Below are 24369 nucleotides of genomic sequence, written 5' to 3' on the forward strand. Positions count from 1 at the left end.
TTTTTGTGAAATGTCAGGTTAACCTAACCTATTTACTGTGAGTGCAGTGTGAAGTTTGTTTGTTTAAAACCAGCTATGGTATCAAAATAAAACAAGCAAGAATAATCAGGTTAGTTTATAAAATAGAAATACCACACCTAGACTATGAGAATGAATACATCTCTTTCCATACTCTCCTGCTATGAAAGGAGTAAAAACTGCAGCCATTCCTACACAGGTTCACATGAATTCACATATCCAGAGCAACCTGAATAACATGCAGGCGATCAATCAGGTTCTGAACATGATGTCTCTCTCGGTGTTGTGCTTTGGTGAGAGCACTGATCCTCCCCTCCAACTGTAAAAGAAGATGGCATAAGTTGTTTGTTTGTACAAGACCATATTTAGTCTTTTTGACTGAGGAAGACTGAATGAGCTCTACCAGTATTTACATTAGTAGTCAGTGTACTGTAGCTACACTGATGTGAGAATCCACAGAAAGTTTTAAAACAAATTATTAATTAAAAATTAATTAATTAAACAAATATTAAATTATTAATTAAAATTAATCAAAGTCTTCAATGGAGCTTGGAGCAAACCTTAGGAAAGTCTATTGGAACTGCAGCTATACTTCTGAACAAAGAAGATTCATTGACACACAGACTGTTGAGCTCAGCAGCCCACTTCTGCTTACAATTTTCCCCTTTTTAATTTTAGAAACAGCTTACTAATGATTCCCACAACCACCATTAGCCTTCAGCCTAAGTGTGTAGCACAGTGATGACGAGTTAGACTTTGCTTTGTTTGTTTGCTGTTGACTCACCTGGTCCAATTCTTCCTGAACTTTTTGTATAATGTCTTGATCCTGTGGTGGTACTCTCCTTTCTAGCCACTTATGTAGAATCTCTGCCTGCTGCTGACAAGACCTGATAAAATGGATTAGAAGGATTGTTATCCAAAGTAGGAGCTCAACAGTCTAATCCAACTTAGACATCTAACTGATGCCCTCGTTGTTTTTTTGTTTTGTTTTGTTTTTGTCCCAAACCAGTGAGGGATAAAAGTATTAAAAGGGGAAAAGGGGTGCTGGGAATTAGAAAAGTATCTGGAAGCTGTCATCTCCACCTTTACTCCTATTTCCAGACCTCTGCATTTCATGACAGACTCCACTCCTCCAAGCCCTATTCTTTTCCAAGCACTTTTATAAATTTTTATTGTTCTACTGGAGAAGTTACATATCAAACCTTAGCCACAATTTTAGTGGGCTTTTTGTTTGTTTTTGTGACAGCTGGAAAAGCTCAGAATTTACCCCTATAATGAAAGAGCTGAAAGGTTCATTTGAGCTACTTTTTATTTGCATCACCTTCAGATTATGGCCACTGACACTTGGTCAGTGTTTTTCCAGTAGTGTCAAAGGTATAACTAAACCAGTTGCAGACTGCAAAAGAAATTGTGCATGTACCCTTTTCTCCCATCTGGAGTGAACTCCTAAAAGGAGTTTAATTCCCAGTTCTGTGAAACAGAATGTTTATTTTCAGAAGTAGACATGTTTATACAAAGAAATCAATATTGAGCTGACAGCGTGAAGAAAGGTTGGCTGTATGGGCTTTGCAACCTACTTGAGTTCTTGCTTCCTGCTGAAGTAGTACTGCATTTGTTGTTGGATGCTTTGGAGCTCTGCTTCTAGCTTTCTCTGTAGCACTATTTCTTCTCTGGAACTGTTCTTTCTTTCTTCCAGTTCAGCTGAATGGAAGATAAAGGGTACAAGCAAGGGAAGTACATTTATTCTGTTTCTTCTTATCAGGAAAAGCCAGGTTAATAGACAGGAAATGTGGAACCCTTGAGTCCTTTTCAGATTTTGTAATTACATAGCATCTGTTGACTCAAAAGATCATACCTAAGAGAGCAGGAGTCCTGACAGCATTACAGGCTCTCACTTTAAACATAACAAAGACAAGAAACACTAGTGAATGGTTCAGTACTACAAATGCTGCTTATAATTTTCTGGTTTATATCTACTGCAGAAGTAAGTCTGGTCCCATCAAGATAAATGCAGTATAGAAGTGCTCAGACACCATTTATCCTTTGTTTTTCATTAGTACTGGGTGAATTTGACTCTCCGGCTCAGCTTCATATTCATGCTGGGTATAAGTGCATACCTCACTGCTAACGCACAGGACTGCTAAAATCCTGAGCCCTATCAGTTCCAGTCCTCCCATCTCCAGCAGGGCTTTAGTCCCATGCTTCAGCAGAATCCACACAGCTGTATTACCAGTCCAAAATAAATGGCTGAATCTTCACCTCCTGATGTTGGCATACAAGAATGCCTTGTGTTCCATGTTTCAGAGTTGAACTGCAGTCTTTCACAGACTGGAAGAGAACATGTAACCACTACAGCTTAGAGCTGAGGACTTACCTGCATTTTGGTGACTCTGTTTTCTCAGTAACTCTTCAGGTGACAGCAAATGCATCTGTAAGTTTGGTTGCAACTTTTCCAACTCTTTTCTCTGTTGATAGGCTTGGGAACGGGCTCCTATCTGACCATGCACAGGCTGACCTCCTTTCTGCAAGGTCAGAAAGACAATATTTTGTTCCTTGGAGGATTTCTTTAGTTTCGCACAAGCACCTGTCCCAAGCTACTAAGCCCTCCTCAAACTGAAACACTGTCTACAGTTACTGAGCATCTCTCACAAACACCATTTGTTCTGTGCTATTCAAAAAAAGAAAAATAAGCTCTTTCCTTTACAGCAGAGAAATACTTCATCAAGATTAATACCTGTTATTCTGAGTGCAGCTGAGGAGTTTAAAATGCATGAAGCACATACTTGGAGGTAAAATGAATTTCAGTATTTGAGTCTTGGCTATAGCCAATGCTCCTAACCTAAGTTACTTAAATTCATGTAATCTGGTTGGCAAACTAACTACCCCAATTATTGAAGGAGCTGCCCCTCAAGTTAATTGCTAGGAGGAACATCCTACTGGGAAGGACACAAGACTAGTACAAATTCTTAAATTATAGTTTAAAATGCATGGGCTGGCCAGCAAGCAAAATGCTGCTTTACACTGGTGGTTCTCAAACATTCAGAGACAGTTCACTTGGTCAGTTTCTAAGATGACAGGTAGTACAAAATAAAAATAGCTCAACAACTGGATGGGCAATACTGACGAATCCTAGGAAGAAATAGCAATAAGCTGCACATGTGCTGACAGTAGCCCAGCGCACACACTAGTTTTTCCCTTCAGCAATACACTCACCGTTTGTGCTCCAGCTTTCACCTGGGGCATGAAATATGAAGGAGACCGTAACTCTGGCTTCTGACCAGCACAATGCACATCACTTGATTTTGATGGTACAGATGGGAGAGGAGTGCGTGTCAGAGAGGAGTAGCAGTGAGTGGTACTGCCCAGTTGAGAGCGCCATTTACAGGTGTTTTCTTGCTTTTCCATTGTTAACATTAAATTCCCATTCTGAGAAGAACTTTTGTTCACATCTGTCAGCTGAAAAGGTGTCTCCGATCTGTAAAGGAAGAAGGAAAGTACCCGTACATTTCAACCTACTGGTTTTATACTTTGCAGTCAGTGGAAAAAAAAAAAACAAAACCAAAAAAGGCAGAATCTTGCTATTCCCTCACATACTGCTTCCTAAACCACCAGCAGTACCATACATGGCACAGAACTGTTAGAAATCTAACTTCATTCAGACCTGCACTGACCCCACTGTAAAAATAATTTAAAAATCCTTTCAAATGGGAGAAAACAAACATATTCTGAAAAATGTCCAGTTGGGCTGTTCTGTTATGCAGAAGCAACCCTCAATTTAACAATAATAAAAACAAAATAAAACCAACCAAACAGAAAACCACAAAAAAGCAGCAAAGCAGTTAAGGTTTCTATGATTCCTACCCACTCTGCTCCAGACCCTTCACAGTAACCCTGGCTGAAACAACTCTGGAGCTGACAATTCAGCCTGAGTTCTGGAAATTGGTGATCTGTCTCATCTTTCCATTCAAATGTGGTGCTGATGAAACAAAGGCCTTGGTTGCTATTTAACTGATTTGAACGTTCCATTATTCTTATCCACTTTACAAGAAATCTGAAGTTTTCATTTTGATAGTACAGGTCAATGCAAAGTCCCACAGTTACTGAATGTTTTGTATTACAAAAGCATGGGAATATGAGGGGAGAAGCACAGCATAACACCCTTTTCCTTTACTATTAAGAGATTTTCAACCTGGAAAAAGGAGTTCCCAGCAGTTCCTTTCCTTCTAGAGATTCTGTGAGGAAGTCAGGTCTTCGTGGTGGTAACCCTGCTCGATGAACAACCTCTCTGAAAAGAACAGAAACCATAAGGAATCATTATTATTTCAAACTGGCATAAGCTGGCATTGCAGCTAAAGAAATAGTTTTATTCTGACACTTATCCCCTGCCTGCAAAATTACCCTTGCATGCAATAGTTTTTAAAGACTACATTTCAACCTGTATCGGCATCACCACCTGGTTCACTGTATGTCTATTGTTTCATCAGACTTTATTCCATGACTTTGGTGGGGAAAAAAAAAACAACTTTCCTTTGAACCACAGACAAAATTGTATGTGAGATCCAAACAAGGGATGAGATGTAGTGCTCCAACATACAGATATTCATACATACGTATATAAACACACACAGAGTGTATGCTATAGGCCGCATATATGTAGAACTACATATAGACACCAGAGGAATGCAGGAGAGACTAGAATTTTATACTCACAGCTCACTGAGAATTGAGTCACAACTAGCAAATGGGAATGGTAGATCAATGCATTTTGAAGGCCGCTGCTTTTCCTCTGCTGAATGTCCTCTTGTTTCAAGGCTGTCATCAGGTATTTCAAATGTCACTTGCTTCTTCAGAGATGGCAGAAAAGAACGAGTCTTATTCAATTTCTTGTAGAGAGCCTTCTGTTTCCAGAGCATTGCACAACGAAGGACTGACTGGTGACGACTGTAGGCTGCCTGCCAACATAAAGCATAGTAGAGTATTTGATGGTTGAGAGTAGACATTAACACCACCCCACCTGTGAATAACATGGGTGAAATGAACTGCAGTTCTGATGACCTGAGAGTCATACCAACTCTCCATGCTAAATCAGCAGGTCCAGCATATTAACATTTTGAGAAAGGGAATTAACTGAGTACTTCTGTAACAAGGCAGGCTGTACATGAATAAACAACAACCAATGTCCCGAAAATTTGGAAAAGAGCTAGGAAAGCTGGCCAAGAAATGAAAGTAAATAATTAGTGCAGGCATTCCTAGGTTCCTCCTCACACACAGGGTTGAGCAGACACTCCAAGGCAGAAGTGACACTATAGCCAACATTTGCAAGCATAAGTGGTGCTAAATCTAAGGCAGGGTTAGATGCAGCTAAAACCGAGAGTTTAGTGACCTTAGCCACAGGCAAAGGTTTTGACCAGCTACACTGTTGATGGTAGGATTTGGCCAGTTTTGAAACAGCTCCATTAGGAAAGACTTCCAAATAGCAACACAAACCTGAACTGCTTTAGACTCAACTGGGCTAAAGGATAAGGTGTGTTGCTTTGAATTACACGCAAAGGCATAAGCCAGATCCAAATAAGTGTAGAGATACAGAGTTCCAAGTTATATACACACTGAAAACACATACACGGAGTCAGACTGATTATAGATCAGAACAGATCAGTGCCCTTGGTATATCTGAACTTGTCTCCTACCTTCATCTGGTTCTGGGCTTGGAGTTCTCCCCGCAGTTGTTTCATGCCAGCAGTGTACCTCAAAATCCTGGTTACACCTTCTCTCAGTAGGGCAGCATGATAAACTCCTTTGGCTTTTTCAATGCGTTCTTTGTACTGCTGTTGTCCTTGGGCAAATCTCAGCCAAGCACTGAATACCTACAACATGAAGAGCAGACAGCTGTAAGCATTACAAAGACAAGTTCTGGGTAAGAGGCTCCCCCCTGCAGACAAGAGCATTCTCCATTCCACTGGACAGTAACAGGTATAGCTACAGCAGGACACCACAACAAGGACAAGGAAATGGGGATTTAAGTCAGCTAAGACAGGATAGGGAAAACACACAGGATTTTTTTTTTAACTGAATAAGATGGTCTGTTGAAGTCAGACCTACATATTATGTGCACAGCCTCAAGCACACCTATCTGCCCTTGAGCCTCACACAGTCTTACCTTCCTCTGCAATGAAAGTGACCAGTGCCACAATGCTTGCACTGTCTTCTGTTTTTCCCATTGCTGCTGTAACAGCTATAAGAAAAAATAATATATGTTGCACAATCAGGTCAGGAGTTTATATGTGCCATACCAGAAATACTAGCCAAATGCAGCATAACCAAAGAGGAAGTGCTGGTAGAGCCATCGCTGAATAACCTATTCAGTTCACCCAGTATATGTAAGGTGCCTCCAGGGCCAATGGAACCAAGAATCCAGAGAATGTTTAAATAATTTTGTTTAGTCCTCACATGAAATAAATATGAAAAAGAAGAAGTATCAGCAAGGAGCTATATACTTAACCAAAGGCCAATTCCTTACCCTTGTCTTCCAGCACAAAAAGAAAGTAGAGTAAAGGCGATAAGTCATTAGCTGTCCTCCTTTTCTCTGCAGTAGCTGCAAGGCAACAAAAGTGAGACACTTGCAGACAAATCCCATTTATCTGAGCCAAAAGCAACTATAGCAGAACAAGTACCAAAGGGCCTTTATCACCTACCCTTTGTTGAAACCAGTGACCCTCAAATCCCAAACACTCTACAGTGTAACTCCATCTGCAAATTTTCACAACCCCAACAAAGACTTTATTGACAGTAAATTATTTCACATATTGCAGCCCAGCTTGTCATCTCCTGTTATATCTGTTAGTTCTAATCAACACTTCTTTAAGCAAAGCACTTCCTCAGTGCACAATACGCTAAAACTCTTCCTTGGCCAAGACTATCATTTCTTTCTCCAGACACACCACCTGCTCCTCTACACCAGCTGCTCCCCACCTAAGCAACTTGTTAGTGAGGTTGCTGATTCTTCTCACCTTCTTCTCAATGCACCAATGATGATATTTCTTCCATTTTTCCAGGTAATTCTGCAGTAGGTGCTGCTGATGGTGCTGCACTGCTCTTTGTTGCTGAAGCCTCATCATCACACACTCCTTAGTAAATTCCTTCCAGCAAAGAAACAGGGTCTGTAAACGCGCTATCAAGAGAAGACAAATTAACTACAATTCTGAAAGAAACTATCAATCTCAGACAGTACTGATTGATCAGCTGCTCCTCTAGGCTGTTTTGGCCATACTTCACACTGGAGTTGTCAACACTAGGAAGAAGGATGCTGAAGCATTTCAGATACCAGACCTTATATCTTGCACTGTCTTGCAAGTATTTCCTGATGTCACTGACACTCTTTACAATCTTTAGGAAATCATTTGACCTCTTTTTGCTTCAGAGTCATCAGCCACACTGTTTATGAGAAATGACACTGCTTGCAGAGTGTGAGGGCCTTTCCACATTAATTACTAGAGGCAATAGTTGATAATGGAAAACTCTATTAAGGACGGAAGTGTTATCATCCATTATATAGAGAGAGGCAAAAGTCACATAAGCCGTTTTCAATAGAATGCTGGAGCCCCAGGTCATTCCCCATTCTACGGGGCCTACCAGGCAGGCTTAAAATGAAGCCATCCATACCGACAGAACAAAAGACTGCCCTGCTAAACCATGCCCTTCTAGGGACTATAATATCCCCATCAACTCACCCATATCCAAATGTTTTCTGGCCTCCATCACAGCTGCTACCTTCTGCTTACGGTGATACACTCGTAGTGAGGCAGTGTACCTCCACTGCAGCAACACCTAAAGGATATGATGCAAACAGGGGACAGGATACACACTCACACTGTAATATTCTTAGAAGTGGAAGCAATGTACTCCATATTGCTGGCACCACAACCATTTCTATTTTATTTTTTCACATCAGACTTAGTAAAATGGTGCAAATTTCCTATAAATGAAATGTCAGAGGGTCTCCCTCACATTTTTTTCCAAGCCATTCTTCTCTGTCTTCCACACAAGTAATTCTACTATGCAGTAACAGACTAATTCCTCCTAAGGAAATAGGGAGGAGGAAAGTAACAAGAACAACCATGAGCTCACACACAGAAAATAGTTTCAGAGATACCTGTTGAAGTAACCTGGAACTGGGAATTTGGCTCTCACAACTTTTTAGACCCTTCTTGATAGTGGCTCTCAGATCAAGTTTTGTTTCCTTCTAATTGTACCACCTGACCTAGCATTTGTACAGACGTTAGTATCTGTTATACCTTTAACAGGATTGCTCTCTGGTAGTGCTCATCTGCTTGAGCAGTCACTTTTCTTTCATGTACAAGAGCAAAGGCATTTTCCCTCCATAAATACAGAAGCTGCCTGAAAGCAAAATGAAAACAAGAAAGTATTAATAATGATTCTCACTTCACCTAGTAACTTCAGTGTTACAGCAGTCAGAATCCACGCACTGCAGGGAATGACACAGCTTGCTGTCTGGTGTCTGTCATGGAACTGAACGCAGATAAGCTCTTGCAAGAGTAACAGGCACAGTCAGTGAGATGGTAATAATAATGATAATTTAAAAAGTAAAGCAAAATAGATAGTGACCCAGTAAGTGACTGAATTCTTTTAGTTAGACCAGCACAGATACAGCAATGCAGTGCACAGTCAATTCTCATTACCAAATGCTGAAAAGATTTACAAGGGTGGCAAGCAAAAAAAACCAGAGTAAATGATTATAGTACAGTTACTCCACTCTCATGCTGCACTACACAAGTAAATGCAACCTTACCGCAGCAGTAGTCTATTGCGCTGTTTCTCCTTTTCAGCTACTTGGTACAGAATGCAGTGAATGTTACTTTGATAACTCTGTAAGAAACGCAGAGAGGAGTGACATTTCCTAAGCTGCGAGGACATATGAGAAGAAAAAATGTCTAGAAAATCTTAATAACAACTTTTAGAGTTGAGGATAAAAAAAAAAGTTCACACCACTGGAATCAAATACTGTTTTTCTGAGGTGAACAGTCATCAAGTACCAGCTAATGCTAACTGCTGTGTATCATTCACCACAGCCACAAGATGACATTGCTTCTTTCGCTCTGAAGAACAACTCACGTACCCTTATCTACACCGCAATTTCACTTTGCATACTTGATGTGTAAATAACCATAGTGAAACAGCACATCAGCTTGTCATTTCTCACTGAAACACTTAAGTACACTCAGACAAGTTTCCATTAAGAAAAAAGCATTCTCTCCTACCTTCCAGGCTGCCAACATCTTGCTCAGCAGTGTGCGCTGATAATGCAGGTCTGCTTGCACCAGCTTCCTCCATTTCTCACACTGATGTTCCGTGTACTACATGGAAAGGAGAAAGAAAAAAAAGGGCAAAAATAAAATAAATAAGTGATGAAGAGAAAACTAGGAATGGCAGACAGCAGAAAGAAAGGGACTATTTCTTAATCTCTGGGGAAACACTGACCCTTTATCTTGCTGCAAAGGGTTCACAGACTGGTGCTGCAGTCTGCTTTTCCTTTCGAAAGGGCTAAATCAGGTCTTCCCTCCCCTCCCTTTTTTCAGGAATCCTCCAAAAGAGCAGCTCAATTCACTCAATTCATCAAATTTGAAGCAAAAGATTAGCATCAACTTCAGTTTTCCCCAACTCTTAACATATGCTGCAAGACACACCTGGTACATCATGTCATGGCAAGAAGTGGCATAAAAGTTAAATGCCATCTAATACTACCTACTGTGGCTTGTGACAAACCAACCATACACCACAGCCTTGCTGCACATTCCCAGCTTAAATAAAGCTTTCAGAAGGACATATTTGGTATTCACTAGGAACACTTTCATCACTCTAACTATGGTAATATTCCTTGATAAGTCTCCAAAGCTACAGTCCCATTCTAACTATCCCTAGACGAGTTAACAAGAGGAAGACTAACTCCCTTTGCTTTCTGCATTATCCCTGTTCCACCCAAACTGAACTGATATTAACCACCTGGGAGAAGAGAAGGACTTTGCAAAGGTTAGTATTTAAAATATTTTCCTTTAAAGCGTAGCCATATGGGTACAAGCAATATGAATAAAATAAGAAGGATTCAAGCTTTTCCCCACCTGTCACATGTCTCACCTCTCTCCACTTGTTCCAAGATTGCTGCAGACATTTTGAATAGTGAAACCTTAAGGCTTGCATCTCCTTGAACTTCCTATAGGAGAAATAATTTAATTATTTCTCCCACAATGCAATCCATGCTACTGCACATCTTAAGCCTAAGTCCATACTTCGTATTGTCAGTTTACTCGGTAAAAGATAAACCAGTAGAATCAAAAGCACAAATAAGGAGTCAGTTGCTGAATTAAATGCTGCTTTGTCAAAAGTGGACCACCATAGGGTCAGTCCAAATAATTATCCACTTTAAAAAATGTCTTACTCCATTTTTCTCTCCTGAGTATTTTTCTTCCACAGATAGAAAGCATTCAGAAGAAGCACATTCCTGTAGTGATTTCTTGCACGAGCCAAGTCCTCTTCCTCTTCCAGATGTGCAGCTGTTCTTCTACGCCAAAAGCACCAGAAAGAAACCAAAAGTTGCCTTTCGTAATGAAGTACAGCCTATAATGGCAAGAAAATGGTAATGAATACATGACACAAATCAGCTGCAAGCAACAGAAAAGTTAACAGACAGAACTGCCCCGTGTTTATTTTCATCTTTTCACACTGAACAGCAATGGACACAAAGCCCGACTGCTGTGAGCTCCTGTGAACTGTTCTACCTGTTCCTATGTCTCTGGAGGGAGAAACAGTTATCAGAAAAGAACAGGCCAAAGAGAAAACATGGAAGATAATAAGTAGCACATGAAGGACTCACAGCTACTGATGAGTTCTGCTGAACTTGCATGAAGAGATAAACTCAGAACAGTAAAAGTCAGATGCACCTCTACAAGCCACCAGCACATGCTGACTTTAGGTTGTGTAACTTACACAGCATAAAACAAGGCAGTGGCTACTATGTATTTAAGAGTGCAAGACTACATATACATATTTGGAAATGAAATACTTACCCAGGGACCTCCTGGACAACTATCTAGAGGCTGCTAGTGTTAATAGAACCCTGTGCTCCTTAAATACACAACAGTGGCTCTCATTATTATTGTTGCAATCAGGTAACTGTAAAATGGAATGGCAACATGTATATACACTATGAGAGAATGTGAACAGTTCTGATAATCAGTTGCCTGATTCTATTTATAAATAATCAGCTTAACCTAAAATGGTGATTAGTAAATACTGGTTGTTTCTGTAACTTGGCTCCATCACGAGGGAAAAAGGAATTTAGAGCACCTAAGCCCATCTCATGTTAACTAAGGTTCACTGAGAACGACTAAGAAAGCATTCCTCTATTTCATGAGCAAGGCCTGGCTTAAAACAAATCAAAACAAAACAAAAGTTACTTTTACCCTGTTCTCTCCCATTCTGCATTCTTGCTGCTGGCATGCCTTTACCAACCATGTGTCAAATACATGTCTCATCAACACCCTCCTGCAAACAAACAGGAAGACTATCAGCACAGAAGATAAATTCCTTCACATAACTTATTCCATGAACTTCAAAAGACCAACCTACCTACAGCTTAAATAGCTACTTGATTTTCCACTTCAAACTAGAAATCTTTGGAAATTTGGTAGCTACAAGTCCCCACAGTTTTCTGGGTTAAAACAAGAAAACAAACAACAAAAACTAACAGACAATTAGTCTGCCCTCTGAAACCTGAAGGAGAATACATAAAGACAAGGCCAATGAATTTAATGAAGTTATTATAGTTGCCTGCTTTCATTCAGATAATTCAAAAGATTGTTCCAATTTCTGATTTATTTGCTTATTTACAAACATAGAAAATTATATAGTAACTTTTCAGTTCTCATCCATTATACGTAGAGTCCAACTTCTCCTCCCCTGGAAATACTTCGAAGATCCTTCTCTACTTTTATTTTTATTTAAAAACAAACAAAAAGGAGCATTATAATAGAACTTGAAAAATGTTATGACAACAAAGAGCAGCATGGTCTGCTCTCAATACTGAATTAATTCTACCAAAGCCTTCTTTTTTTAAACAACGCAAGGTTAGTTGCTATCATCATATTTTCTTTCCTTCTAGATAAAGATAATCCTTCCTTGCTATTCTGCCTCCCAGCGATGGGCAAGAATTAAACAACGTCCCAGAAATGTAATGATATGTATTTGTAATTGAGCACTCTATACTCTCACTAAGAACAAGCATATGGTAGAAGTGTCCCAGTCAGACTGAGCTAGTCTAGTAGAAACAGTACACACCCAGCACTACACTTATTATTTCTAAAACTCAGTCGTGTGGGTGTACTAATTAGATTGTTAGCTTCTCTAGTCCAAAGTTTAAAATATATTTTGGACTCTCACCAGGCAATTTATGGTAGGTAGCTCTTATAGCTCATTTTAATTTTATAGCTTGGTAAACAACATGAGTTAAGCAGGCCTTCCTGGAGGATACTGGAAGCTGCCAACAGTTTTCAGTTTCAGCTTGAGCTTTGGAATCTGTGCACTATACAAGTCAGTATGCTTTACTGAGCAGCACAGAGCTGTCCTGTAGAGGCCTCATTCTTCCCTGCTAATCCTCATCCAGAAATGAAGAACGCTCTAAAGCAACAGCATTTGGAGTACTTGAACATCCTGCAATTTTTGAGCTGACTGATGGCAGCATTAAGAGCCCATAGACAGAAAAAGCACAAAAATTCATTCAAATTCATAACACATACACCCCACCAAGTTCCACAGGTCAAATTTAAAAGCATTCTAGCTGCTTTATGTTGACTTATTTCTAGGGCTAAATAAACTCAGCCTCTACAAAAAGCCTTATTTTCTCTACTGCAATACTTCCAACATCAGAGCTAGGACATGAATCATTAGCTTCTCACTCCCCACAAAGCAAAGCAGCAGAAAGAAGCGGAGCTCTGCCCATGCCCACGTTCCACTCTACTACTTCTCACTGGCAGAACTTCCACTTTTTGTATCCAATACTGACAGGCTTAATCCATCTCTCCATCACATTTTACAATGTAGGAGATACAAATTGCTTTTCTTTATATGAGAAATATATGAGCAATTTGCATCAAGATGGTCATGCTCCAAATGGTATTAACAGATGCTAAATCAGAACCAAGGCTCAACGATCTCAATTTTGTATAAATTTATATGAATTTGTCTCTGCATACCTGTAATGAGCACAAGCCAAAGATGTTAATGCCTGCTGTTGTTGTTCCTCTTTCTCTTCCAAACGGGACTTCCAATAGTTCCAGAACTTCTGCAGCACCTGAAACAAAATAATAAAGATGTGAAAAACATCGCTATTAAAGGAAGGAGGAAAACCCAAATAAAGACTAAGTGTCTCACTAAACTTGCATGCAGCAGGCAGCCACTGTTGCAGCATGCTGCACTGCTTCACAAACTTTTTTATTATATGCTTTAATTTATTCTGGCCAAATAAAAAGTCATGATAAACGCTAGAAAACACAAAACTAAAATAACATATGTAAGGTGGACAACAAACTTAAGCAAGATATTTTCTGCAGCTATTAATATTTAGGAGCAAAGCCATTAATCTAATTAAAAAATACATATTTTGTAGCTGGAAGTAGTAGCCAATAGGACAGCACAAGAAAAACACTGTACAAGAAAAGTAAATAAAGGTCATAGTCACCGTAACTCGATGCTGGTGGAATGATAGATTTTTTCTCACTTGATGAAGATGACTGTTCACGACATTCTTCTGAAGACCCTTAAACCCAAACTTCTGTAGGAGCAAGAAATGCAAACAACTTTTACAAAATCCAAGTCAGCAAGCACTCATCAGTTTAGAGCTGGCTGCTCCCATCAACAGATAATTGATGTTACTCCTTGCAATACCTAACATTTATGATCTCGTCATCAACAAAGCCATCCAATTTCCTCCCACAGATCATCACTTCTCCAGTTAAACTAAAACTCCCTTCCACCTTCTCAGGGTTTTACATGAGATAACTAACTTGTTCTGCAACTGTCAACACTATTACTCAAGTCCTTTCCTCATCTACATACTCCTTCAGTTCAAGATTTGTAACTTGCTTCTTATTAAAAATAGAAGAGGTCCACTTTCCTTTTAGGCCTCCTCTGCACAAGAGAAAAAGCATTAATACACTGAAGCAGCTGCACCTTCTTTCAGTCTACAATTCCACAATACTTTGGCTCATGAATGAACACAGTAAATGAGTTAATCTTGCTTTAAAGGGCTCTTACGGTCACTAACATTTTCAGTCTATGACCCAATCAGATTTACTGCTGTTCTTTTGATGATCCACACCTAAAGAATTCAGTTTTAAAAAAGCTGAAGACTTGTGTCCACCTTTCAGGTAGTCCTGTAGGACTAGACTGGAGGGGAGGGGTGAATAAAAACACTCAACTCACTGCATATGCTATCTCATGTGAAAAGCATGTATGGATTACTACAGAGGAAGTACAGATAATTCTCCCCAGAGTGTAAGTAGGTAAACATTGAGGGTAGTGATAAATAAGAGAAATAAGGAAAAAGAAATCACAGAAGATATAGAGGAAAATTTTATTTCATGGTGAAAAGGCCAGGGAACTGGATAGCCTGGTATAATCAAGATTAGTATGTTACTTTAATAGTTTCCTAATTGGAATAATAACTATTTCAGAGAGTAGCACAGTTTCCCCATCTGGATTCACTGCCATTCTATATCTCTGGTAGAAAATGGCACGCTCCCCACTTAGCACCCATGTACCACCGTTAGCACTCAAAGCACAGTGTTAATCAGAGGTGCTTGAATTCTTTCCATCATCTCTTCCCTATGATGTAACCTAACCGTGCTCTTACCAACACCTGATGTCTGTGGTGCTTTTCAGCCAGTTCACATTGCAGAGTCTCTTCCACACACAGTACAACATCTGTTACTGAGTTAAAGCATCTTTTACACATGAACACTCACCCTGATAAATCCACAACCTTCTCTCACATGACAGGAATGGGATCTCCATCTAAATTTGTTTCAACATTTGAATTTTCAGCACTGTTATTTGTAGGGAGATATCTTGATCACAGTCAAGTTTTTAGATTTGGAAAGTTTACTGCAATACATTTCTAATTGCCAAAAGGACAACTCTAGATAAACTCTGACACAAGAACGTTACAAAAAAACAAGCTCATTGTATACAGTTTGATGCTGACAGCTTCACAGATTCTTTTCTCATTTACAGGCATTTTTTTCCCTCCTGCAGGCTCTTAGTTAACATACTGTGATCACAGTAATTTTATTTAGTATGGCCTTACACACATCCTTCTAATGATACAATTGTCACCCATGCTGCTACGTGATATTCTTACTTACTAATCAGATCCTCCCCCTGCAGAGGTGTTTTCAACCTGTCTCTGCAAGTGACCACACAGAAAATGGATACAATGCTTCCAGCGTGCAAAGGCTCTCCTTAAGGTAATCCTCGCTGACAGTTTTGCAAGGTCCTTTTGGTAAGCATGCACTCTTCTCCTGCACTCCCATGACAGACACCAATCTGAGAAATACTGCCGGACTACCCTGCCTCGGTGATGCTCTTGAGCCAGCTCTAGAAAGCAAACACACAAATAGTTTATAAATTATCCCATTTTGGACTCATTTACTTCAGGTCCAGAAGCAAAAGTAGCTCTAACACTTAAAATGGTGGTAAAAACTCACAGTTAACGCTCAGCTGTAGACTATATTCTCCCTTTTGATCAGAAACATGGTTTTAAAGAAGTAAACTCACTTTACTAATTTAAGACGGAAATCAAATTCACTTAACAAGTGCCACTGTGTCATCTATTCAAAATATACAACATTTCACTATAGTTGTTCAGCTTCCAGATAGCCAAGCTGGACTCTCTTCCGCTATCATCCATTAAAAGGCATTCATCCAAACATCTGAATTTGTCCTGGTGACTTCAAGGGAGAAACAACAGAATTAGTGTAATGATCTTTACTGCCCCGTAGGATCTACGATTTGTTCAGTTACCAAGAAAATCCAACACGGACTGGTTGATAACAGCCCTGAATCAATCCTTCTCACATTTCTCAATCAGAATAGAAACTGAAACACACAAGGTTTTCTCAAGGTAACAGTAAAGCATTTTCTTTTAAATCATGTGTGGAGCAGCTGATCTTCCTGTCAGTTCAGTACAGAACTTGAGCCAGACAGTGCACTGCTGGGGCTAAGTCCAGTCCTGCCCCTACCATTTTCACTCACCATTCTGACGTTTCTTTTCCCTGCGGACGTTCACGTATTCCAGCCATGCTTTCATGCACCTCTTCAATCCCCTGTGCATATGGTGAGTTATTGCCCTAGTATTCTTCTGCTTGTCACTCTGGCTGTTTAAATACAGGTCTCGCCACTGCAGCCAAGCCTGACAGGACAATTGAGAGAGGATAGAAATGGGTAAAAGACAAGATTTGGGTAAGTAGAACAAAGGCAGAACACACAGTAAATAGAAAATCCCCCATAAAAGTGGAAGCCATGAGCAATGAGCTTTCCTCCAAGCAAACCAAAACCAAACCAACAAAAACCTACAACTATTTTAATCAGTTTTGGGTGGATAATAAAGTGCAAACCACGGTCACCAACCTTCCCCCAACCAATTTAATAACTTGACATTCCTCCTGAATGTATAGCCTTCCCTCTCACTCTAGGACATTCAAATACTCAAAGCAACAGAAGCATGGAATAGCTGGAGACACAGAGAATGTCCACTTAGTACTATATAAGGGATTTTTTGGTCATTTTTTATATTCCCACTTTTTTTTTTTTTTTCCCCCTTAGAAGTCCAAAGTAATATTTTCTGGATAACAGAATTTCAGAAAGATGAGTTCCTAAACCATAAGATTATTTCTTCAGAATAATATTGTCCTAAAACAGGTAGTGCTGCCATCTTAGACTGAAGGCAGAATTAAATAGCATCATCTGATTTCTTTGCTTTTTTATTTTTTTTTTTAATTTTTTAAATGAACTGGACAAAAAGCAACAGTTCCATGGAAAGAAAGAAAACTACACTGCTCTCACTTTAGCTGAAATGACGGAACTGACAATCTCTCAAGACTATGAAATGCTAGATGGAACTTCCTTACTCAAAATAGAGTTAAGCACACTGACAGAAATTCACTAGGAATGTGAAGGAATGTTGTCTCACAAAAAGGCAAGTTGCTGCCAAACAGGTGACTGGTGCTTGTCTCCTAACAGAATAGTAAACTGGCTGCTTCCTGGCAATATAAGAAATTGTTCCAGATTGCTTTGCCTACGTTTCTTGTAAATATTTTTTCTTGTAAAATAATCAAACAAAAGGTACCATAATTTGTAAAGAAAATTACAGACACTTTTTTATTATTCTTATTAACCAGCAACATATTAGTAACACCTGTCTGCAACTTAAACATAAGAAATGGTGGTGTCTGGACTTCCTAAAACTTACTCGAAACTGCAGGCTCTGAGCCCAGTGCTGCAGAGCCAAAATATTCATTTTACGTCCAGTAGAGATCTGACAGCATCGTCTTCTCCACACTGCCCATGATATCCTGCAAAACAATATTACAGATATTCAAATGCAGGTTCCACAGTTTTGTGCAAGAAATCATTTTCCCCCACTGGAAAAGGTACAAACGGAGACCTCTTAAGGCCACAATCTATGGGCATACTAGAGGAATTCAACTCAAATTAAACTTGGAACAAAGTCACTGTAGGAAAAGATAACAGAACACAAGCAAAAATCACAGCCTTATGGTCATTATCTCTCTGCCCATTTCCACTGCATTCTTACCGCAAATGGGTTCTTTCCCTGAATGCCAGTGCCACAGCCTGCATCCTTTGTTTTGTCCTTTGGACATCCACATAAATCAGCCAGTGCTGCCAGGCCCTGAGCAGTTTTTGCTTCTTTGCTGTGCAAGAGAAAAAAATATAGCACTTGAAATTCATACAAGAATCTGGCATTTTTAACTGCTCTGTACCATCGCTTGTCACCGACCTCCAGCTCCCCCACCCGAGCCCACAGTGACACCTCGTGGAAAACCCTAAAATGACACCAGAGTCACAGCCACAACCACCGACCTGTGGCTAATTGTGAGTGTGGCTGAAATGCTGACAGTGCCGCACCACTTGTTAAGAACACTGAGAATTATCAGACAACGGCACTGCTTTGTCTCACAGGATGTGTAATTGTATACAAATACTCAACACAGCCTCGTGGGATAAGAACTGAAGAACTTTCTTTGGTTACTTAAAATAAATAAATAAACCACCATCAGTAGCTTTCCAAGTAACACGAACTGAGAACTCAAGCAGAAATAAGCTCAGATTGTTCAGCTGGAAGCTCCCATCTCAGTATGCCCCCAAAGAAGAGTAGTTTTGTTTTGTTTTGTTTTTTTTACACTTACCATGAGACTCTGCAACATAATATTTGTTCCTCTTTCCTCGCTGCTGGAATACATAGGCTCTCCAAGCCCTGAATATCAAACTGTGGAGTAAATGCCCAAAAAATGGTAAAATAGCTACAATGCCTAGAAGTAGGATTCTTTCGATTTCAGCTGTATTCTAAAGATATGCTGGATATGAGATATTGAGTTCAACTTAAGAAAATAAATATGAAGAGTGAGGAAGAAAGATATCTTAAAAATAAGCAATGAAGACAGTGCACTTGACCTAGAAGCACTACTGGTATTACTTAGCCACTGGCAACTTCTTCAGCACCCAATGACAGTTTCTCATATTACCATATATGCACAGTGATAGAAAGTAATTTGACAAACCTGTAATGGCTGTCTGCTGTGAGGCCGAGCTGTCTTTCCCTGCAAACAGTCCTCCATTCCCTCCATACTTTGAAAGATTTTTGTAGGATCTTCTGCTCATACAGACATCTGGACAAATTAAAGATTTACAAGGGAAATTTCAGATTTATTTTAATGGTTGAACACAAATAAGATGAATGTAGATTTTCCAATCTTATCTGAGTAAACTAACAGCACCTATTGCATTTTTAAAATGCTACCCCACTGTGATACTTAAATGACATGAAGCAATCAGTTAACTGACTTTTAAAGTCAAGAAAGGAAAGACAGACATTAACTAATTTGCCAAATAATTGAGTGCCAGTTGACTTGAAACATATGAACAGCTCACATCTTTTTTGCTCACTTCTGTTTTAATCATCACACAACTGGTTCCAGTGATAAACAATGATGCACATATGTTCCCTGCCCAATTCTAGTTTTAGACCATCTTAGTTTTAGATGTTGAAATAACTACTTGATTTTATAATGCACTGATATTTCCATTGTATTCCTAGAAGCAGCATGCTGATCTTAAGTCATCCTAAATTCAAAATCTCCCCAGAGATCATTTAAACAGGCTTAAGAACTACATCAACTAGTTGAACAGCTTCAGTTTTCACACAGGTAATGTACATCACTTCCCCTTCCACATGGGTGCTAGGGCACAGAACAGATTTACATGTTGCATTTGGCCTTCTAATCGCTTAATTCCCGTAGAACATCCTCTATTTTTATACCCAAATTTAACCATCACGCCTGACCAGGTAAAAAGCAATGTTACATTCCAAATGAATTGTGAACAATTGAAACTTCAGCTAGAAGAGGATCCTTAAGGTGGAATTCAGATTCTGATCACTTATCTCATAGAATAAGATTGACTCTAACTAAAAAGAAGGCTCATAGTCTATTATTAGATATCCCAACATTTCCTTGATTGTTTTTATTTTGGAAGAAGAGAAGGAATATGGAAGCACCTATGCAAACACAGGCTAGCAAATAAAAAGCACACAAGACCAGATGAGCTTTGAGAAATGGGTCTCATCAACAGGACTGGGTTCAAAATACCTGTATGCTCCTCACTGAAACATGCACAAATCCTTCCACAATTCACAGCTACCTACCCCATGCCAAGTTGCTAAGGCATTCCATGCACTCAAGCAGGGAAAAAAGAAAACAAAGAAATGAGCTATACATTATTTGTTTGAATAGGTGCACTAACAGAACATTGCAAACAAAAGCTACAGAGAACTGGGAAGTCCTAAATCTAAAAAGGCAGTTAATCATTGTTTACATCCCTTGTTGAACTTGAAAATGTATTTCACTCATCTTCCTTAATACGGAAAGAAAGAAATCACTGTTCTGAGTTTGTACGCAGCCAAAGCGAGCAATGCAAATTCAGTGTATGGGACAGAAAAGCAGTAAGGTTCACAGGACAGCTTCTGTTCAGCAACTAAGGCAGGCACAGCCAGAAGGCATTTAATGCTGTACAATGAAAGTGGGTAACAAGCTGATGGCTCTTGCTCTGACATCAGCTCTTCCCACTGGGAAGTGCACCAGTTCCCAAGGGTGTGGTAAAGCGCGTGGTCAAATTACCTCGACAGGCATCCAAGTATTTTCTTGTCAGCCAATAGACTCTTAGCCCAATGTTACAGTACTAAGCCATGTTTTAAAAACAACAAACACCCCCCAAACAAACAAACACCAGCAAAAAGACAAAAATCCACAGCACCACAATTTCTGTAACTTCACCTACCTGGCTTTGGAAGGGAGAACTTGTCCAAATGTCCTTTTTGCCCAGAGATAGAAGAACTTCCTTTCTAGGTAACTGAAATATAGGTAAAGTTTACAGTCTTTGTACTCTTTGTTAATACCCAGGCAGCAGTACGAACAGGAACTAACTCTACTTATAGTTTCAGTAATAACACTAAGTGTCTGATTTAACAGAGATCAGGGGCAAAACATTTACACCCTGACATTAGTACCTGTAAACAGAACTACTCATCCAGCATACAGAGAGGTCAGTGCACCACTGCAAAGCTGAGATGTTCTCAAGCAGCCCATTTCCTTCCAGGGATATGAAATATCAGGCTGCTGGTTAACTGGGGTGCATTTTTGTGATTTAGAAGAGGAAATATTAATGTTTCTCTGCAGTGAATCAGCTGTATCAGACTTTCCAGACTAGTTAGGCCACTCTAACGTTTACCCCTGAAACAGAGACCTTTCTTCTTCCCACCTCCCTCACAGCTGTCTACAGGTACCAGCTCAACATGGCAATCTGTGACTGCGATACTATCACCCTTGTTTTCAAATGGTGTTAAGAAATAGCTGGTTCAGAGACGGCCCCAATAAGCAACAAAGCTGACACACAGCAATTACAGCATACTTCCATGCAAAGGGCCTCCCCCTTTCAGCAAGCCTGAGCAGCTACATCTGCTCCACCAGCTGAACAAAACACTACCATGCTTTTGATTTATAAGTAATTACCACCCAATTATAGTCAAAATTACTTCAACAAACAAAAGAAGTAAAGAAAGAGAAGAGCAAGATTAAATTATTATACCTTGGCAGGCCTCTAGCAACACACACTGTTCAACAGCCACTGTTAAACTTTACATTAGAAAATAGAAATGTAGGAAATCTGAGCAAATACACATCCTCAGGTTACCGCAAGAAATGCCTTAGCCTTATTTGTACTATTAGAAGCACACTTCCCTATGTGTGAGCCCCATGCTCTGCTCAGTAAAAGATATATAATGTATTTATCACCTGATTTGGAATTCTTTTAACCTTCTTCCCTGACTCCAGACATACCCAACTTGATCCAGACTGTCATCACATCCTGAGACTGCCTGGCAGGTGGGTGAGCAACAGATTGTGCGACTGCCTGTATTTCAGGCTGAGGTAGTTGTTGGATAACATGGACCTTGACAGGGTTTAATCTTAAAACTAAAAGAAAAAGTAGTATTTTGCACAAAACTATATTAAAGGAATTATTCCAGTAAATTAACATATTACAAAAGCATGCAATTGCATGCAGAAGCTGACAGCTACATGATACTAAAAGGTTTTCCTAACACCCTGACTATTTTCACAAATTCAACCTCTAAAAAAGCAAAATATCAAAGCAAAAATATTGTCCATCTAGTTTATTTTTTCATGTATTTCTGGTTTGGAAAACAAGAATAATAAAAAAATCTAACAAGATGAAACTTGCTGGACAAGTTGTACTGAAGCTTCTTTCCCAAAACAAATACTGCAGTCACCCCCAACAGCTGCACTTTAGGATAACATATTCCTGAACTCCATAACAGGCAACGGAATAGAACAGGCTCAAGTCTCACCCAAGCAATCAGCTGAACTGAAGTTGCAGGAGATCAGCTGAGTAAGTATGTACAGCATGAACTGTAAACCACTGAAAACAGACAAAGAAACAAACAACATCCAGTAGTTTAATAGTTAAAACCTCATCGGAGGAAACAGTAGTTTTGACTGTTCCAGTGCTCTGCAAGGAGCTAATGAAAGAATAACAAGATGCACATCTTGGAAAAGAAATAAATTCCTCCTGTATAAAACATTATTTGAGTATCTGCAGTAAGAGGTGGGGCCCATCCTGCTGACAGAAGATTCCACACATGTAAAGATGTGCAGTGAAGGAAACTGTATCCACCTGGAAGAGTTTCAGTTCAAGCACTTGTCAAGTTACCTAAAAGAGCTTTCAGCACAAGATTTTGTACACATCTACAAGGCCCAACGTCCTCTAAAACCTTCCGACCCATTCCAAAGCAAACTGAGTTGGACCATTAGCAATGCAACATTACAAAGTAGTTAAAAACAAACAAACAGCTTGGATAAAACATACTGACGTGTTAAAGGCAAGCACAAAATTTCTGTACGTTTTACTCAAGCAGTGCACACAGTGCTCAAGGAACACTGCTTTTACTGATAGTGTTACAATAACATAAACCCACACACAGTCATTTGGTTACCTGAGAGCTTATTTATATTTGAAGAGGAATGCTTTATGATTAATAACATTCCACAGAGGCCAATAAATATCCACATGAAAACAGACACCTGCTGTCTTATTGAATTTATGAGACGTCATAACAAAGTTAACAGCCAAGGTCTTTAACAAGTAAGGATGCTATGATTGCTTACCTCCTTTTGGATTTCTCCATTTTGCTGCAGTCCCAAGTCTGCAGGAAATAAACGCACACGCTGCACCGAGCTGCTGTGTATTGGCTTTGGATAAAGAAATTTGTCCTGGTTATTCGTGAAAAATCCATCAGATGGATTTATGTAAATCACAGAAATGTGGAATCATAGAATCATTTGAGTTAGAAGAGACCTTTACAGTCCAACTCCCCTGCAGTACCCGGGGGCATCCACAGACAATCACCCACAGATGATCAGGTGCTCAGAGCCCTGTCCCCTGACCTCGGGTGTCTGGAGGGACGGGGCACCACCACTTCCCTGTGCACCCTGTGCAGTGCATCACCACCCTCGTGGTAAATACATTTTATCCTTATATCCGGTCTAAATCTATTAGCATGAAACCATTTCCCCCTATCCCATCGCAACAGATCCTGCTAAAGAGTCCATCCCCTTCTTTCTTACAGCCCCTCCAGGTACTGAAGTGCTGTTCCCAGCTCCCCCAGGAGCCTTATCTCCGTGCTGCACAGCCCCAGCTCAGCCTGTCCTCATAGGGGGCTGATCCATCCTATGTACTCTGTATCTGCAGAATGACAGACACCCCACATGAAGATACAAAGAGCACAATGCACTTCTAGATATTGAACATGGAAGACATCCACCTGCACACTCGCAGCCTTGCTGACCTGAATGATGTTATGCTGACAGGCAATATTGTTGACAGGCAGGCTATCGCTATAGGCAATAAGCAGCCGTATGACAGAAGCTGTGCCTAGGTTAAACAGTGCTAGAAAGACGGTGTAAAGTAGAACAGATAACCATAGGGCCAATTAAGGGATAGAAAATCAGTCCATAACCAATCTGACTCCATTTCTAAGGAACCCAGAGCATCCACAAACTGAAGAAAATGAATAAAACAGCAAATTCCATGCAGCAAAACTTCAGGGCCTCAGAGAAATGAAGGCTCTGTACAAACTCCAGAGCTCACAGCGAGCAGCCGGCTGTTAAATTCAACGTGCGACATGTAAGGTGTGATAAAACACCTCACTGCAGGTTGAGGAAGGGCCCTTACAACCCCCCAACCGATGCCGTGGGGTCGGGCTGCCCACCACAGAGCAGCCGCTCAGCGCCCATCAGCCTCGAGCGCTTCCAAGGTGGGGCCTCTCTTCGCCTGCACAAAACTCCCTCCGGTAAAGAACCTGAACCTGAACACTTGTTGTGCTTCCGGACAAACAGCCGAGAACTGCAGGGAGCGACCAGCCGTCAGCGCAGGGCTGGAGCCGCCACAGCCCCTCCCTCGGCTCAACCCTCC

At 40.1% G+C, this 24369-nt stretch overlaps 1 protein-coding gene across 1 annotated transcript; it reads right to left on the bottom strand.

The window, feature by feature from the left end:
- Nucleotides 1-100: 100 nt before the first annotated feature.
- SFI1 (SFI1 centrin binding protein) lies at nucleotides 101-23036 on the bottom strand. Its single transcript, XM_032447905.1, is given in 30 exon segments — nucleotides 101-337; nucleotides 803-905; nucleotides 1596-1719; nucleotides 2393-2540; nucleotides 3232-3493; nucleotides 4208-4303; nucleotides 4729-4970; nucleotides 5706-5882; nucleotides 6176-6250; nucleotides 6536-6610; nucleotides 7026-7186; nucleotides 7746-7842; nucleotides 8310-8412; nucleotides 8825-8901; nucleotides 9294-9389; nucleotides 10168-10243; nucleotides 10469-10647; nucleotides 11493-11574; nucleotides 13281-13378; nucleotides 13766-13858; nucleotides 14939-15009; nucleotides 15520-15681; nucleotides 16339-16495; nucleotides 17555-17657; nucleotides 17900-18017; nucleotides 18513-18592; nucleotides 18885-18992; nucleotides 20659-20730; nucleotides 21672-21744; nucleotides 21747-23036. Coding segments are annotated over 30 exon segments (3585 nt in total). The 5' UTR covers nucleotides 21916-23036; the 3' UTR covers nucleotides 101-229.
- Nucleotides 23037-24369: the final 1333 nt, after the last annotated feature.

This window comes from Coturnix japonica, chromosome 15 (assembly GCF_001577835.2).
Source record: "Coturnix japonica isolate 7356 chromosome 15, Coturnix japonica 2.1, whole genome shotgun sequence".
In the NCBI taxonomy this organism is placed as follows: Eukaryota; Metazoa; Chordata; class Aves; order Galliformes; family Phasianidae; genus Coturnix; species Coturnix japonica.